This window comes from Mus caroli, unplaced genomic scaffold (assembly GCF_978045245.1).
Source record: "Mus caroli unplaced genomic scaffold, Mus_caroli_1 scaffold_15, whole genome shotgun sequence".
NCBI lineage: Eukaryota > Metazoa > Chordata > Mammalia > Rodentia > Muridae > Mus > Mus caroli.
In genome coordinates, this window is record NW_028227270.1 from 21,100,229 (window position 1) to 21,119,092 (window position 18,864).

General features: G+C 41.4%; 1 protein-coding gene across 3 annotated transcripts in view; it reads left to right on the forward strand.

Annotated features, from left to right (window-relative positions):
- The first annotated feature begins 3,052 nt into the window (after window positions 1–3,052).
- The window catches only part of LOC110308703 (baculoviral IAP repeat-containing protein 1b), a 61,241-nt gene continuing 45,429 nt past the window's right edge, over window positions 3,053–18,864 (forward strand). The window contains exons 1-3 of one of the 3 annotated variants that reach the window (XM_021181109.2): window positions 3,053–3,128; window positions 9,282–9,323; window positions 16,932–17,503. In XM_021181109.2, coding sequence (XP_021036768.2) covers window positions 16,936–17,503 — 568 coding nt within the window. In that variant the 5' untranslated portion in view covers window positions 3,053–3,128; window positions 9,282–9,323; window positions 16,932–16,935. Of the gene's footprint in view, window positions 3,200–9,281; window positions 9,324–11,408; window positions 11,612–16,931; window positions 17,504–18,864 lie in introns of those variants that run through there. The other 2 variants (XM_021181110.2, XM_085830884.1) reach the window with 2 other exon arrangements.

The window sequence follows — 18,864 nt, forward strand, 5'->3', positions numbered from 1 at the left end:
GTACAGCAGACCCCACATGATTAGCCTACTTTCTTCCTTGAAATCCATGGTATAGTTCTATCATTAAGTGAGAAGGCTTTTATCCTGAAGACAAATCATGATCTGTCACTACCTCACTATTTTACTATTTTTCAATCATCTCCACAGTCAGAGTTAATAGTGTAAACTCAAGCATGCCCTATATATGCCCTAGTCTTGGCTCTCTTTTATCTCCATTTCCTTAATCTCTCCTTCCTCTCACTATGACTGTACTGGCTTCTTTCCTATTCTCTGAATATGCTATGAACACATTTTTGTTATTTTTTAATATTAATTTTTCTTTATTCTTTAAATTTTTATACACGGAGATAATGAAACATGATAATACCTATCATCTCATCTATTTCCTCATAAAACCCTACAAAATCTCTATAGTGCATGCCTAAATTCATGTTTCATCTATCTATCTATCTATCTATCTATCTATCTATCTATCTATCTATCTCCCTCCTCCCCTCCCTCCCTCCCTCCCACTAAGTCAATTAGTGCTGTCCATATGAGTGTGGGTATGGGACCATCAACTGGAGCTTGGGAAAACTATCAGTGGCTACACATTTTGAAAAAAAAAAAGGAATGATTCTCCTTTCTCCTGCATTTATCAACTGCCTACAGCTCTTCAGTGAGGAATGAGGGCCAGAGAAGACATTCATCCATGAGAGAATTTTAATTGAACTGGTTATGTGTAGATCTTGTGCCATTAACCACAGCTGGTGTGAGTTCATGAGTGCAATAGTCACATCAAATTCAGTGGTTTTACTTCATGGCACCCCTCCCCATCATCCCTCTCTTACATCATTTTTTAACTCCTCTTCCACAACATTCTTGAGCTTTGGTAGTACAGGGAGAGGCACCAGGAAAGACATGCCATTTAGGGATCAGCACTCAATCTCTTACTATAATGACTAATCTTGGCTGTTAATTTTGTTACATCTGGAATCATATAAAAATCAAACAGCTGGGTACAACTGTAATGGATTTTCTTGATTGGATTGTTTACAGTGGGAAGAGCCACCCTAAATCAGGACCATGCCTTCAAGTGTCAAAAGACACGAAAGAAGGATGTTTTTTGCTTTAATCCTGCTTACCCTCACTTTCACTGAAAAAAAAAAAACATCTATCCTGTTGCTGAGGCATTCCTTCACTAGTACTAGAACTTACTTCTTTGGGATTCCAGTGTAGACTGATGACCAGCTGAGACTTCCAGCCTTGTAGACTGAACCAGATTATTGGCCTTTGTGAGAAGGAACAGTTATTGTTGAACTAGATGAACTGATCAACAGCCTGTAAGCCACTAAACTGAGTGTGAGTGTGTGTGTGTGTGTGTGTGTGTATTTGTGTGTGTGTGTGTGAACTATTAGTTCTGTTACTTTAGAGAACCCCAACTAATACACTTACTCTCAGCACATTGATGAGTTACACATCTCAACATCTACTGCTACTGGCTGCAAAAAGAAGTTTCTCTAACTAAGGTTGGAGCAGCCTGGGTCTACAAGTATAAACAGAAATATTTAAAAGCCCTTAAACAACATAGCCAGCCAGCAAAGGAGCAATAGTGGTGTCTAAAGAGTGGTCCTGATTCTTGGATCAGGAGTCTGTATTTACTGAGGTTGAAGGTCCTTGCTCCTAATTGGATTTTGGTCTACCAATAGAGATGCCAGTAGCTAATAACTGATGACAGGGAAAGACACAGAATTGCAAGGGAAGGATGGAGAGAGAATCAGGAGGATTAGGGGAGAGGAGAAGGGGGCACAGTAGTGGAGGAGGTAAAGCCAACCAGCAATGTGAGTTTCCAAGTAAGTGGCCTCTGGCCACTTCCCTGACTGAGCCTGGGGTAGTAGAGAAAGAATTAGAGTGCCCAGTCATTGTGTTATCCAAGACATTTCAAGATTAATTGATTAACTGGTGTGAATGTGTGTGTGTGTGTGTGTGTGTGTGTTCTATTTGTGCTACAGTGGGTCTACTCTAGGGTCTATGACCTACCTCCCCAGCCATGAACTTTGGACAAGGATTACAAAACCAGGCAGGAAATTCCCTTCAGTAGACTTCCCTCAGATGTAATCAGAATGAGGTTTGCTATGTCATCGAAGATATGGCATTATTGCACAAGTAGAAATCCTTGGCCTAGTGGAATAGTGATGATATAGCATGCAGAGACCAGCACTGAGAAGATCATTGATGCCCTCCCCGCAACTTTCTGCAGTCTGCATAGCATCTTCTGGCACTGTAAATACTAGGATGTTTCCTAGTCAGTTTGAGACTGATTCACTTATGCCCTGCAACAAAAATATTTATATATAGTCTTACTCAAGGGGCTTTGTAGTTATTACTCCTTTTTCATGGTAAGTTCTCCCTTCTGATTTAGTCAGAGTTCTCTAAAGGAATAGAACTGATAGACTATACAGATGTAGGTCTACATTTAAAGATAGACAGACAGACAGATAGACAGATAGATAGATATGGTTATATATATCCAAATACATGGGATTTATGAGACTGCCATACAGGATATAGTCTAACAATGGCTATGTGAGGCATATTGTCCTATGATGTGTGAGACAGCCATTGTTAGAATGGCTGAGAATTGGTAGTTAGTTGTTTAGTCTACAAGACTGGATGTCTCAGCAGTCTCAACTTGGCACTGGAGTCCTAGAGGATTCCTGAAAAGCTGCTGGTCTTCAGTCTACCTTTTAATCATGCAGGAGATGGTTCTAATACCAATGAAGAAGTGCCACAGCAACAAGATAGATGAACTTGCCCAGTGATAGTGAGGGCGCACCAATGTCCTTCTTCTGTGTCTTTTTATCTGGGCAGCTACCAGAGAGTACTCCCTACTGTTAGGATGAGTCTTCCTCCTTCAAGTAACCTGATCAACAAAACTACTCTCGGAAATGCCCAGACACTACTGGGTAAGAGTTTGGATCCTTTAAGAGGTGGAGCATGGTGGAGGGTGTGGGCCACTGGAGACTTTATAGCCTGGTGCCACTTCCTGTTCCCTTTCACTGTCCCCTTGCTGCTCATGCACTGTGACCAGCTGGCTTCCTGCTCCTGCCAAGCCTTCCGTGCCACCTTGAGATACAGATCTTCAGAGTGTAAGCCAGAATAAGCCTTCCTTTCTGTGAACTGCTTTTGTCAGGGTTATTTTATCCCAGCAACAGAAAAGGTAACTACAGGCTGTGCTAGGAGAAATGAAAGTAACTAAGCCTAGCCTTAGTCTGTCAAGGCAGGGCCAGCTCCTTCTCTACAGGGAAGGAGCAGGAAGCTAGAGTTGGGTAACAGTGTCTATAGATAAGAACATGAAATTTGTCTCATAATTGCTAAGAAAACGATGTGTGTGTGTGTGTGTGTGTGTGTGTGTGTGTGTGTGTGTGTGTGTGTGTGTGTGGAGAGAGAGAGAGAGAGAGAGAGAGAGAGAGAGAGAGAGAGAGAGAGAGAGAGAGAGAGAGAGAGAGAGAAAGATCATGAGACAACTGTAAATATAACTAGTCAAAGACTTGAGGATTGATAGAACTCCAGGCTACTTACGCTGGGCATTTTACATACTTGTGACAAGGAGGGTTTTTTGTTTTTGTTTTTACCTTGTTAGGGATAGTCAAATGTGGTATCTATTTCACTAAGGAAACTCCTCCTGGATATTATCTGATGAAAGAGTGTGCCTTGTCTTAAAAGATTCAACTTGACCAGGTATGGTGGCACATGCTTATAGTCCAACACTTAAAAAGCTGAGGCAGGATGGTGCCAACTTAGAGGCTGCCAAACACTATAAATCAAGGCCCTGACCCGCAGCTTTCACAAAAATGTAGTAGCTAGGAAAATTCCAAATTGAATGAGGTTGATAAAGCATCGTGTGAAAGATTTAACTCTACCTAGAAGCAGATTTGATATTCCTTTGAGAGTGTTGAAATGGGTGGATTGGCCATATGCTTATACGAAGGTGTTCTTCATTTTGTTATATTTCATTTTTTGATAACTTCATATCTGAGTACTCTATTTACATTATTTCAACCCACCCCTCTCCCATACCACCAAACTGCCTCTCAAATTCCAGAGCCTTTCTTTAATTATCACACACACACACACACACACACACACACACACACACACACACACACACACACACACTTACTGAGTCCATCTACTGTTGCTCATATGTGTATGTGTTTGGGGCTGAGCACTTGCGATTAGATAACACTTTAGGGGCTTGTCCCTGATGAAGAATAATTCTCCTCCCATCAGCCTATACTTCTTCTTACAGAGATGAGGCCCTGTGACATTTTCCCTGTCCACACTGGCATGTCATACAGGTGTCCTTCTCCAGGTCTTGTTTATCCAGCCATATTGTTGAGCTACCATGGGTGCATGGGTGCAGCTTCCCTGTCGTGTAAGGATGATGTTGGCTGTGAGTTTGTCATCCACAGACTTTATTACGTTGAAGTGTGTTCCCTCCAGTCTTACTCTCTCTAGGACTTTCGTCATGAATCCATGTTGAACTTTGTCAAAGGCCTTTTTTGCATCTCTCATGATGGATGGTTATGCAATGTTTGTCAGTGATTTGTTACACTTGTTAACATACAAGTGTAGAGTCATCCCTGCATCTCTGGGGTAAAAGCCAATTTGATTGTAGCGGAGGAAATCTTTGATATGTGCTTTCATTTGGTTTGTGAGTATTTTATTGAGAATGTTTGCATCTGTGCTTATGAGATGTGTTGCTGTGTCTTCATATCATTTTGGTGCCAAAGAAATACCAATCGACGAGGATTGAAAGTGTCTCTATGCTTTGAATAATTTGAAAGTAATGGTTGGAGTTCTTTGAAAGTACAGTAGAATTCTTCTGTGAATCTATCTGGAGCTGGGCTCTGTTTACACAGAAGGATTTTTATTATTATTTGATCTCCTTATTTATTATGGGTTTCTTTAGGTTATTGATCTCTTCTTGGCCTAACTTTGAGAGTTTGAATCTAGAAATCTTCCCATTTCTTTTAGATTTTCCAAGTTACTGTGGCATAAGTGTTCAAAGCATTCCCTTATGATGTTCTAAATTTTTGATGCCTGTTTTAGTGTTTCTCTGTTCATCTCTAATTTTATTAATTTGTGTCTCTTCTCCTGTTCTTTTGGTTGATTGAGACAAAGAACTGTCAATCTTGTTCATCTTCTCAAAAAAGTAGATCTTAGATTTAGTGATTCTTTGTTTCTATTTCGTTAACTCATGCTCTAGTTCTTTTTTTTTTTATATTTTTATTACATATTTTCCTCAATTACATTTCCAATACTATCCCACAAGTCCCCCATAGCGCCCCCCACTTCCCTACCCACCCATTCCCATTCTTTTGGCCCTGGCATTCCCCTATATTGGGGCATATAAAGTTTGCAAGTCCAATGGGCCTCTCTTTCCATTGATGGCCGACTAGGCCATCTTTCGATACATATGCAGCTAGAGACAAGAGCTCCAGGGTTCTGGTTAGTACATCATGTTGTTCCAACAATAGGGTTGCAGATCCCTTTAGCTCCTTGGGTACTTTCTCTAGCTTCTCCATTGGGAGCCCTGTGATACATCCAATAGCTGACTGTGAACATCCACTCCTGTGTTTGCTAGGCCCCGGCATCGTCTCACAAGAGACAGGTATATTTGGGTCCTTTCAGCAAAATCTTGCTAGTGTATGCAATGGTGTCAGCGTTTAGAAGCTGATTATGGGACGGATCCCTGGATACAGCAGTCTCTAAATGGTCCATCCTTTCATCACAGCTACGAACTTTGTCTCTGTAACTCCTTCCCTGGGTGTTTTGTTCCCAATTCTAAGAAGGTGCACAGTGTCCACACTTTGGTCTTCATTCTTCTTGAGTTTCATGCGTTTAGTAAATTGTATCTTATATCTTGGGTATCCTAAGTTTTGGGCTAATATCCACTTATCAATGAATACATATTGTGTGAGTTCTTTTGTGATTGTGTTACTTCACTCAAGATGATGCCCTCCAGGTCCATCCATTTGGCTAGGAATTTCATAAATTCATTCTTTTTAATAGCTGAGTAGTACTCCATTGTGTAAATGTACCATAATTTCTGTATCCATTCCTCTGTTGAGGGACATCTGGGTTCTTTCCAGCTTCTGGCTATTATAAATAGGGCTGCTATGAACATAGTGGAGCATGTGTCCTTTTTACCGGTTGGGACATCTTCTGGATATATGCCCAGGAGAGGTATTGCTGGATCCTCCGGTAGTACTATGTCCAATTTTCTGAGGAACCGCCAGACTGATTTCCAGAGTGGTTGTACAAGCTTGCAATCCCACCAACAATGGAGGAGTGTTCCTCTTTCTCCACATCCTCGCCAGCATCTGCTGTCACCTGAATTTTTGATCTTAGCCATTCTGACTGGTGTGAGGTGGAATCTCAGGGTTGTTTTGATTTGCATTTCCCTGATGATTAAGGATGTTGAACATTTTTTCAGGTGCTTCTCTGCCATTCGGTATTCCTCAGGTGAGAATTCTTTGTTATTGCTTCTGTCTCTGGTTTGGGCCTGGTTTGCTCTTGTTTTTCCAAATTTCTTATTTGTACCATTAAGCCATTTATTTGTACTCTTTATGATTTCTTAATGTAGGCCCTTAGTGCTATACATTTTTCTTTTAAAATTTCTCTTAATATGTCCAAGAAGTTTTATTGTGTTGTACTTTCATTTTCATTTAATTACAGTATTTTCTTTCATTCTTGATTTCTTTCTTGACCTATTTATCGCTCAATGTGTTGCTAAGATGTAACACACAATGTGTTACTAAGTCCCCATGAGTTTCTGTAATCACCAGAGATTCATTTGCTGTTGATTTTAAGCTTGATTGCATATGGTTAAATAGGATTGTTTTTGTTTTTGTTGTTGTTCAAAAGACATGACTATTAGAAAAAGTGAGGCATTAAAATAATCTACTATCATTGAGTTGGAGTTATTCTGTTTTGAGACCCAGTAGTATACTTTTTATTAAATTGGAAGTGCTGGAACTTGATGCATATGTGTAATATCTTTTTGGTTAATTGTTCATTAAAATGAAGTATCTTCCTTTATCTCTTCTACTTTGTTAGGTTTTAGGACAGCAATGCCTGCTTGGTTCCTGGTCCCTTTTGCTTGAGATACTTTTGTCCATTTCACAACAATAATGGTTATACAACATTAAGTGCTCAGCCCTGAAATTGTGTGTGTGTGTGCCTAAATATATACCCAAAAAACAGCCTTCCTAGTCCATTTGGTGGTATTTGTTTGGTGTTACTTGTTTGCATATGATTTGAGGGCCCACACTTGGTATTAGTCATCAGGGGGCTGATGTCTGGGAAAACTGTTTCTCTGATCTTAGTATTCCTTTGTTATCCTTAGCTTTTTGTCTAGGGCAGGGCTCTGGGAGATCCCCTCCATGGCAGCATGTCTATTGGTGTTGTCATCATTCATTACTTTTTTATGCTGCTATTTTGTTGAGGGTCATGAATGATGCTCCCCTGTCATTTAGGAGCCATAGTCTTACAGCAGACTTCCTGTTTCCTTGGCTCTTAAAGTCTCCTGGCCCCCTCTCCTGAGATGTTCTCTGTGCCTTAGGGGCAAGGCTCATGTTGTAGATGTATCAGTTGTGCCTGGGCACCCAAGACCATGTGTTCTCTGCATTTTGACTAGCTGTCATTCTCTGTAATGGTCTCTGATGAAGGCAGTTTCTCAGTTGAGGCCCATTCTTCCTACATGACCTAGTTTTTGTTAAGGTGACAAAAATGCTAACCAATCAAGGAGTTGAGACCATTAATATAAAGTTATTATTGAAAGTGTGTGTTGAGTGCTGCCATTTCATTGTTGTTTGTGGTCTTAGTCCTACTTTGTGTTTCAGTAATTATAATTTTGTTTATTTTCTTTAGTCTCTTGGCTGTGCTTATTTTCAGTCCAAAGTATTGCTTCTCTGTTGGGCTGACTTACTGAAAAAGAATTCTTTCACCCTGTTTATATCTTAAAAAGTTTTTCTTTGTCCTTCAACTATGAAAGATAGTTTTGCTAAGCATAGTAATTTAAATTGGTGTCTTAGTTAGGGTTTCTATAGTTGCAATGAAACACCATGACCAAAATCCAAGCTGGGAAGGAAATAACATTCACCTTACACTTCCACATCATAGTCCATCATTGGAGGAAGTTGGGACAGGAACTCAAACAAGGCAGGAACCTGGAGGCAGGAGCTGATGCAGAAGCCATGGAGGAGTGCTACCTATTGGCTTGCTTCTCGATGGCTTGCTCAGCCTGCTTTCTTACAGAACCTAGATCATCAGCCTAGGGATGGCACCATCCACAATAGTCTGGCCTTTGCTCTATCAATCATAAATTTTAAAAATGCCCCACAGCCTGATTTTATGCAGCAGTCTCTCAATTGAGACTCTCTCCTATCAGATTATTATATATTGTGTCAAACACTAGCTGGCATGACTGCTGACCTTGGATTCTTCCCTTTCTTCTGTGCTTATAATTAGAAGACGTTGGTTTTTTCCTGGTGTCCCAAAGGTCTTGCATGCTCCTTTCCTTGAATGGTCCAATTCTTCCATTTTATCTAATACTCTAATATCTAATATTAGGATAACCCTAATATTCCACTTCTATTTGATCCTTTCTATTCGTAAGTCTTTGCTTTAATTTAGTTGAAAAGCACTGTTACATTGTACAGATGATTCAAAATTTCTAAAACTCAAGGGAAAGTGCCAGTTAACCAGATAACCACCAGAAGGGGCTGGTTAACTGAGAGAAAACACAATCTGACATAAATGGCAAAATTACTAGCATTTACTTGGGTTACTCTTAAAAAATCCCAACTTACAGAGTTAATTTACTACATACCAGATAAAGAAAGGGGGCTATGTTCCTTGAGAAATAACATGCTTTGAGAATTCTGTAAATTATTGTTTTCAAGGTTACTGGGCTGGGGTGGGGTGGATGTTGGAAAGAAGTAGACATATGTGTGGCTTTGAACGATAGCACACTCTTGGAGAACTTCAAGTAGCCATTGTCCAGTGGGCTCTGATGGAGCCACAAAACCTGTTTCAAGGAAGTGTCAGCTACTTGTGCCCACTACTGGAGCCTCTCCTCACAGCTCGTGCCTGTCACCCTGGATGTCACTGGGATGCTGGGCTGGGAAGCCATGGAAATTCCTTCTCCCTTAGAACATCAGGTCTCAGTTTGTAAGCGACTTTAGTTCCTGTTAGAGAGACACAACGTTCTGATATGGGAAATCTCATTGCAGGAAACCACCTGAGGAAGAAGCAGGAGCCTGACTGAACTGAAGGTAAAAGGACCTCAGGGGACCATTAACTAGAGACAGTGCCTGACAGACACCAGAATCCTTAGCAGATGCATATAGTTGAGTCGGCAATTCTTACTTCTGGAATTTACTCTGAAGAAATAAGAAAAGTGTAGAAAAGATTTATTGATGTTATTTTAAGAATATTGAACATTGAATTTATTTTTATTTATGAAGAAAGGAGGGCAATGGCTTAAATGTTCTACATTAGGGGAGTGACTAAGTGATCAAGAAGTATTAACAAGGGCTGGCAAGATGTCTCAATGGTTAAGGGCATTGGCTGTTCTTCCAGAGGTCTTGAGTTCAATTCCCAGCAATCACATTGTGGCTCACCACCATCTGTAATATGATCTGATACTTTCTTCTGTCATGCAGTTATACATGCAGATATTGTACTCATAGACATAAAGATAAATAAAATCATTTACAAAAAATAGGTATTAACAAACTTTAAAACTGAAAGAGTCAGAGAGCAAGATGTTTGGCTCAGTGTGTAAAAGTACATGTCTTAGGAGCCTGATGACTTGAGTTGATCCCTGTATCCCACTGTAGAGGGAGTTTGGAAAGAAACAAACCAACATCTAAAAGACTTTCAACGAGCTCTGTGGCCTGTGTGCATCTGCATTCACAGCACACACACACATATGAACTCACACTTCACATACATTCACCCACACTCACACACATTCACAGTCACACAAAATCACACACACACACACACACACATACACACACACACACACAATGTCTTGCCAGGGAAACTGGAATTCTTTTTTGAAGGTTTTTAGTATATAACAAAAACAAAAATTTACAGGACTCAGAAGGAATCTAGAAGACCATTTTCTTAGAGTCTGAGTGGAAAACCACAGGGCAGGAACGCTGTAAATCTTGGCAGCTGCTAGGAAGAAAGGGAAGGGGAAAACAAAGGCATGCCTTTGAGAATGGATCCAAAAAAACAGGCAAGTTCAGCAATGAAGGTCATCTGCATGGAGAGTGGGCAGGAGTCTGCAGGGAAACAGGAAGACCAGAGTGTCAGGAAAAATAGGTTTAGAGTTTGGACTGGTGTGAGAGAAAGAGACAAAAAGCAGGGCACGAGTCACACTTTTAACTTAGAATTCAGAACAGTGGGCAGGGGTAGCACTTTCCTCGTGGAAGCCACTGCAGGTGGTGGTAGGGTTGTTGGGGGAGCTTTTGAGAAGTATATGTTCTCCACAAGGGGATAAGTATTCCTCCCTGCTCTTTAGTTTGTCTTCAGGTAAATCAGGTGTAGGCCCCTGGCCAGGTGACTCATAGGCCTAGCTAGATTAACTCTAAAAGGATAAGACAGAAATAAGCGACTTCACAATTTTTGGAACAGATAAGAGTGTCCTGTCTCTACCCGGGGCCAGAAGTAGAACTCAGAGTTCATTCTTTTTGCCAAGAGGAAGTAGCCTTGTGATGGGAAGTGGTGTCCAAAGCCAGCCGTAAGGGAGTGGCCCATCCTCGACTGCCTCTAAGGTCACTAGCCTCTATTAGCTTCCTAGCACTGACATCTCCTCAAGTGTCAAGACCCTGGAATCATTTAGGAGGTGGTGTCATATCAGTCTGGCACCTTCTGGTTTACAGTCAAGGAAACTATTGGTTTTCAGTCACCTGCCCTCAAAATTCCCTGAGCAGCTTGTATCTTCTGTTCTTACCTGAAGTAAAATAGAAAACCAGGCATGGTGATGCAGGCCTGTTAGTTCAGCACTCCAGATGAAGAAAGGTGAAGACACATATTTGATACTAACCTGCAGTCTATATTGCATTCCATGTTAGTCCGGGATATACAGTGAGCCACTGTTTCAAAAAAAAAAAAAAAGTAAACAAAACTAGCTGGATGATAATGGCAAAGCATGCCTTTAATTCAAGCACCCTAGAGGCAGAGGCAGAGGCAGAGGCAGAGGCAGAGGCAGAGGCAGAGGCAGAGGCAGAGGCAGAGGCAGAGGCAGAGGAGGCAGAGGCAGGTGAATTTTTGTGAGTTTGAGACCAGCCTAGTTGTGATGGTTTGTATATTCTTGGACCAGGGAGTGGCACCATTTGGAGGTGTGGCCTTGTTGGAATAGGTGTGACCTGGTTGGAGTGTGTTTCACTGTGGATGTGAGCTTAAGATCCTCACCCTAGTTGCCTGGAAGTCAGTCTTCCACTAGCAGCCTTTGGATGAAGACTTAGAATTCTCAGCTCTGCCTGCGTCATGCCTGCCTGGATACTGCCATGCTTCCACCTTGATGATAATGGACTGAACCTCTGAACCTGTAAGCAAGCCCCAATTAAATGTTGTTTTTATAAGACTTGCCTTGGTCATGGTGTCTGTTCACAGCAGTAAAACCCTAACTAAGACACTAGTCTACAGAATGAGTTCCAGGACAGCCAAGGCTACACAGTGAATTTCTGTCTCAAAATAATCAGAAAATCAAAAACAACAACAAAACAAAAACAAAAGTAAACAAAGAACAGACCTACACTGCTGGCTGGGAGTGTTGCTCAGTGGTGGGTACCTGCTTAGTGTACACAAGGTCTTAGGCTCATTCCTACCAGCACACATAGCTAAAACTCAGTACATTACAGATATTTGTCAATTTTACAATATAACTTGTAGCCAAAAGAAAAATATTTCACATATTTTATAGCAGCAGTCTAAACTATTATGAGTCAGAACAGGGGACTGGGCGAAGAAAGAGGTTCTAGAGATTACCATGATAGGTGGAAGACTGGAAGCCCTTCCCCACCTGGGCTTCACTCAACCAAGGGAGCATGCTCAGGAAGACCTAGCTTTGTTAGAACATGGGGGATGATATTTGCACTGAGCAAATATCATAGAAAATGGCATGCAGAGCCAATTCCTTCCTCTCTTAGAGCCAGGCCATCGTTCCAGCATGGTGCCATCCTGAGCTCATCAGGATCTCTCCTTTAATAGATGTCTCCACACTAACTATTTACGTGCTCTGTACAACCAGTTGTAAAAAGTTATAAGAACCTGTAAACTCCAGCAGCTACTTCCCGGACTCAAATCTGTGCCTAAAACAGGAGCATCTGGAGTTCACATGCAGCACTAAGCCTGGAAAGTGAACACAATTATAAAATAAATAAAATAAATAAAAATAATAGTTCTAAGGGGCTGGAGAGATGGCTTTGCTGTTGCATGGTCTACTCTTGCAAAGGAACCCATTTTGGCTCATGGCCCCAAGGCCAGGCTATTCACAAACACCAGTAATTATAGTTCCTGGGGATCTAACACCTTTTCTGGAATATATACACCCATACACACAGTTCATAATAAAATCTTCAGAGGCTGGAAAGATAGCTCAGTGGTTAAGAGCACTGACTGCTCTTCCCAGAAGTCCTGAATTCAATTCCCAGCAACTACATGATGGCTCACAACTGTAATGGGATTTGATGTCCTCTCCTGGTGTGTCTGAAGATAGCAACAGTGTACTCATATACATAAAGTAAATGAATAAAAATAAAGTAAAATCTTCAAGAATAATTTTTAACTGAATGATATTTTCAAATTGTTACTATCAGGATATATATGGTAAACATCTGCAATGTTCTTCATTGTCTCCATAATTCACAATTGGAGTAGGGCTTGGTAATGCATGACTATAAACATCCCAGAATCAGAGAGGCTGAAACACTGGGATGGGTTGTTCCATGTTCTTATCCTCCTATATCAGAATTGGAGTTGGAAATAGAGGCTCATATAAAATTTGCACAACAAGATAACCTTAAGTGGAAGGAAAAAATGGCATAGACTCACCTCCAGGATTGACAGTCAACAATTTAAGTGAGAGTGTTCACAGACCTAACTATTATTTGGAGGTTTCTTTTTTTAATTAGGTATTTTCTTATTTTGCATTTCAAATGCTATCCCAAAAGTCCCCCATCCCCTCCCCGCCACACTCCCCTACCCACCCACCTGCATTTCTTGGCCATGGTGTTCCCCTGTACTGAGGCATATAAAGTTTGCAAGACCAAGGGGCCTCTCTTCCCAGTGATGGCCAACTAGGCCATCTTCTGATACATATGCAGCTAGAGACATGAGCTCTGGGGGTACTGGTTAGTTCATATTGTTGTTCCACCTGTAGAGTTGCAGACCCTTCAGCTCCTTGGGTGCTTTCTCTAGCTTCTCCATTGGGGGCCCTGTGTTCCATCTTATAGATGACTGCGAACATCCACTTCTGTATTTGCCAGGCACTGGCCTAGCCTCATACGAGACAGCTATAACAGGGTTCCTTCAGTAAAATCTTCCTGGTACTGGTTAGTTCATATTGTTGTTCCACCAATAGGGTTGCAGACCCCTTTAGCTCCTTGGATACTTTCTCTAGCTCGTCCATTGGGGGCCCTGTGTTCCATCCAATAGCTGACTATGAGCATCCACTTCTGTGTTTGCCAGGCATAGCCTCACAAGAGACAGCAATATCAGGGTCCTTTCAGCAAAATCTTGCTGGCATATGCAATGGGGTCTGTGTTTGGATGCTGATTATGGGATGGATCCCCGGGTATGGCAGTCTCTAGATGGTCTATCCTTTCCTATCAGCTCCAAACTTTGTCTCTGTAACTCCTTCCATGGGTGTTTTGTTCCCAATTCTAAGAAGGGGCAAAGTGACCACACTTTGGTTTCGTTCTTCTTGAGATTCATGTGTTTTGCAACTTGTATCTTGAGTATTCTAAGTTTCTGGGCTAATATTCACTTATCAGTGAGTAGATATCATGTGAATTCTTTTGTGATTGGGTTACCTCACTCAGGATGATACCCTCCAGGTCCATACATTTGCCTAGGAATTTCATAAATTCATTCTTTTTAATAGCTGAGTAGTACTCCATTGTGTAAATGTACCACATTTTCTATATCCATTCCTCTGTTGAGGGGCATCTGGGTTCTTTCCAGCTTCTGGCTATTATAAATAAGGCTGCTATGAACATAGTGGAGCATGTCCTTATTACCAGTTGGAACATCTTCTGGATGTATGCCCAAGAGAGGTATTGTGGGATCCTCCAGTAGTACTATGTCAATTTTCTGAGGAACTGCCAGACTGATTTCCAGAGTGGTTGAACAAGCTTGCAATCCCACCAACAATGAAGGAGTGTTCCTCTTTCTCCACATCCTCACCAGCATCTGCTGTCACCTGAATTTTGGATCTTAGCCATTCTGACTGGTGTGAGGTGGAATCTCAGGGTTGTTTTGATTTGCATTTCCCTGATGATTAAGGATGTTGAGAACATTTTTTCAGGTGATTCTCAGCCATTCGGTATTTCTCAGGTGAGAATTCTTTGTTTAGCTCTGTACCCCATTTTTAAATGGGTTTATTTGATATTCTGTAGTCCACCTTCTTGAGTTCTTTTTATATATTGGATATTAGTCCCCTATCTGATTTAGGATTGGTAAAGATCCTTTCCCAATCTGTTGGTGGCCTTTTTGTCTTATTGACAATGTCTTTTGCCTTACAGAAACTTTGCAATTTTATGAGGTCCCATTTGTCGATTCTCGATCTTACAGCACAAGCCATTGCTGTTCTATTAAGGAAATTTTCTCCTGTGACCATATCTTCGAGGCTTTTCCCCACTTTCTCCTCTATAAGTTTCAGTGTCTCTGGTTTTATGTGGAGTTCCTTGATCCACTTAGATTTGACCTTAGTACAAGGAGATAAGAATGGATCCATTCGCATTCTTCTACATGATAACCGCCAGTTGTACCAGCACCATTTGTTGAAAATGCTGTCTTTTTTCCACTGGATGGTTTTAGCTCCCTTTTCAAAGACCAAGTGACCATAGGTGTATGGGTTCATTTCTGGGTCTTCAATTCTATTCCATTGGTCTACTTGTCTGTCGCTATACCAGTAGCATGCAGGTTTTTTTTTGTTGTTGTTTTTTGTTTTTTGTTTTTTTAATCACAATTGCTCTGTAGTACAGCTTTAGGTCAGGCATGGTGATTCCGCCAGAGGTTCTTTTATCATTGAGAAGAGATTTTGCTATCCTGGGTTTTTTGTTATTCCGGATGAATTTGCAAATTGCCCTTTCTTATTCGTTGAAGAATTGAGTTGGAATTTTGATGGGGATTGCGTTGAATCTGTTGATTGCTTTTGGCAAGATAGCCATTTTTTACTATATTGATCCTGCCAATCCATGAGCATGGAAGATCTTTCCATCTTCTGAGATCTTCTTTGGTTTCTTTCTTCAGAGACTTGAAGTTCTTATCATACAGATCTTTCATATGGACAGGTTTAGATTATGTAAGTCCTTGCTCATGATGTGTGCCACTTCCTAGAATGCATGTTATCCCGTCCCTCGGGATTCAGTTATTCATGGGTGCAAGGGGGACCGCAAACCTGAAAGGAAATGGGAGGAAGGGAAGGAGAGGCAGGAGACCAAGTAGATTGTACCTATCAAGGTCTCGTTTATTATGCTGAGGTTCCTTCTTTTTAAAGCATATATCTCGGGGAATAGGGGAAGGGTCAAGGGGGAATTTTACAAAGAACAAAGAAGTGGGCATCTGCTGACATGAGGGCAGAAGTCAGGCGCCAGGCAGCGGGCACTCTGCATCTTTTCTCTGAAACATAGATCCTCCTTGACAGCCTTGGGTATCAGGCCGAGCTCAGGCGTAAATCATGTCCTTGGATGGCATGGGAGTTCAGGAAGAGATAGGGAAGAGGGGACTATAATTCAGCTTTTACAGCCTCAGGTGCCAGGAAGGGAATAGGGAGGAGGGGTGATAACCAACTCCTAGCACGAGGCCATTTGGCCTGTCAGGGAGATTGTGAAGGGCTCACTTTCTCACAGGATGGTCTCTGACAGCATGTGATTTGAATCATATATGTGCCTAAGGAAATGGGAAATAGGGCATTCATAAAGACACAGTTTTGCCTTCCTGCATATGTACCCAAAACCAGTTCAGGCCAGATTAGCCTTTCCAATCATCCTATCCCAATACATTGGGCATACACTTGAGTAGAAACTCTCTAAATTTAATTGTTGCTAGGAGCAGGGAGACCTATATATAGTATTGTTCAGAGATGAAACTACATATAGCCCAAAGCACACTAGATTCTGAAGGATGGGTGTGTACAGGAGAAGGACTTAAAATATCAAGTACTACAAAACCAAGTAGGGTCCCAGACTACATACTCTACTATGACTATCAGCTTCAACCTTAAATTCTGGGCTAGAATGGGCTACATACAAGATTCTAAGAAAAATAAGCACGCAATCAAGCTAAAGGACACTTGCAAGGAATCCCTCTGTCTGATTCATTGCCGGTCCTTGAGGCCTAGCTCACTGCTTGACACACAGGTAGGTGCTTAGCAAATATTTGCTGATTAAGTAGGTGAATATTGATGTTTCATAGTTTCTCAAGCAACTTCTTTCTGTCTTTCACAAATGAATGTCAGAGGTCAACATACAAGAGTTGTTTGTCTCCTACCTACCCTGTAAGACCTGGCAACAAACTGAAGCCATCAGGTTTGGGGCAAGCCTCTCTACCCACTGAGACATCTCTCTGGCTCTGAGACACAATTATTTATATCTAATAATAAAAACACTACCAACACCAACCATCTGCTTTCCTTTCTCATTTAGAAAAATGGCAGCCCAGGGAGAAGCCTTTGAGGAGATAATTTGTGAGTTTGATGACGACTTGGTCTCTGAGCTCTCTACTCTTCTCAGAGTGGATGCACTTTCAGTCTTGAAGAGACAACAAGAAGAAGACCATAAAACACGAATGAAAATGAAGAAAGGTTTTAACTCACAGATGCGCAGTGAAGCCAAACGACTAAAGACTTTTGAGACCTATGACACGTTCAGATCATGGACGCCACAGGAGATGGCAGCTGCTGGGTTTTACTACACAGGCATGAAACTTGGGGTTCAGTGCTTTTGCTGTAGCTTAATCCTCTTTTCCACCAGACTCAGGAAACTTCCCATAGAGAACCACAAGAAATTACGACCAGAATGTGAGTTCCTTCTGGGCAAAGATGTTGGTAACATTGGCAAGTATGACATCCGGGTGAAGAGTCCAGAGAAGATGCTGAGAGGTGACAAAGCAAGGTACCATGAAGAGGAGGCCAGATTGGAGTCCTTTGAGGACTGGCCATTTTATGCCCATGGGACATCACCACGTGTACTCTCAGCAGCTGGCTTTGTCTTTACAGGTAAGTGGATTCCATTTTGTGAGGTGTTTCTGTAAAATATAAAGTTTAGGTTTGTTTTTTTTTTTTTACATTATACATTTGTGTGAATTTGTGGGGCTGGTTGCAGTATGAGTGCAGGTGGCCATGGAGTCTAGAAAATAAATGTCAGATCTCCTGAAACAGTGGTTATAAGTGCTTGTCAACTGCCTGAGGTGAGTACTGGGAACCAAATTCCAGTCCACTGCAAGAGACATCTCTCCATCCTCTTTATTTCTTATTCCTCTTCCTCCTCCTCCTCTTCTTCATCTTCCTCCTCTTCCTCTTCTTTCTCCTCCTCTTCTCCTTCTTCCTCTTCCTCCTCCTTTCCTTCTTCCTTTTCTTCTTCCTTCTTCCTCTTCTTCCTCTTTCTCCTCTTCTGTTATTACTACTGCTTGCTAATCATTCCTTATTTGTTGTGTTATATTACATATGAGATCTGGTTCATCAAACATCAACTTTAATCATTTAATTTCCAACTTTAATTGACTTCTAGTGTAGCATTATTAGTTTGCTAAATATGTGCAAAATAAAAGGTTTTCTATAAATGTGTACCTTAGAAAATATTAACTTCGAGGTGTAGCTCATTACTGGAGGACTAACTTAGCATGTGAAAGGCCTTTGGTTTAGTCCCAGTACTAGAAAACACAAATAAAAAGACTCCAGGAAACACCAGCTCTGGTCATAATGTCCTGAACATGGACCATGAGATAGCTCAATTCCGCTGTCTTCTAGTTTCATGAACATTGCTCCTCATATATTTCCTTGATTCATTTAATTTCTGTAGTTTTGAAAGAATCTTGGTTTTACTTGTTTAACTCCCGTCCATGAGGCAAACTGTCTTTGAGGACACTACACTCTGCAATGTCTCAACCACACACAGGAGTTAGATAATTGCAAGAGAGTCTGTAGTGTGCTGAATACCTACTTACGCTATGCATGGGTTGAACACTAATTCGAATTCAACCAGTTCTCTGTCCCTTCACATTTCATAGTTGAGTTCACTGAGGCTCAAAGAGTTAGAGAACTGTGCCTCCATTTTTATAGAAAGGACATGGCCAAGGCAACTCCAGCTGGTCCTAGCTTTTGCTTCTTCATCACTTTGGTCCTGAAAGCTAAGAGCTACCTCTATCTGAGAGAAGATAGCATGTAGAGGGTTGTGTATGTAGAGGATGGCCATGGCTGGGGAATGGAGGTCCAGAGCTTAGAAGGGGGTCATGTAGGGCAGTGAGACTGTGGACAGGGATTCGGCCAGAGAGGCTATGGAAGAACAGGCATGCTGGAGTCTGTCTTGTTCTGGTGCAGTATGGCCAGCTCCAAGACACAGCTGGTGCCATTGCCGGTCA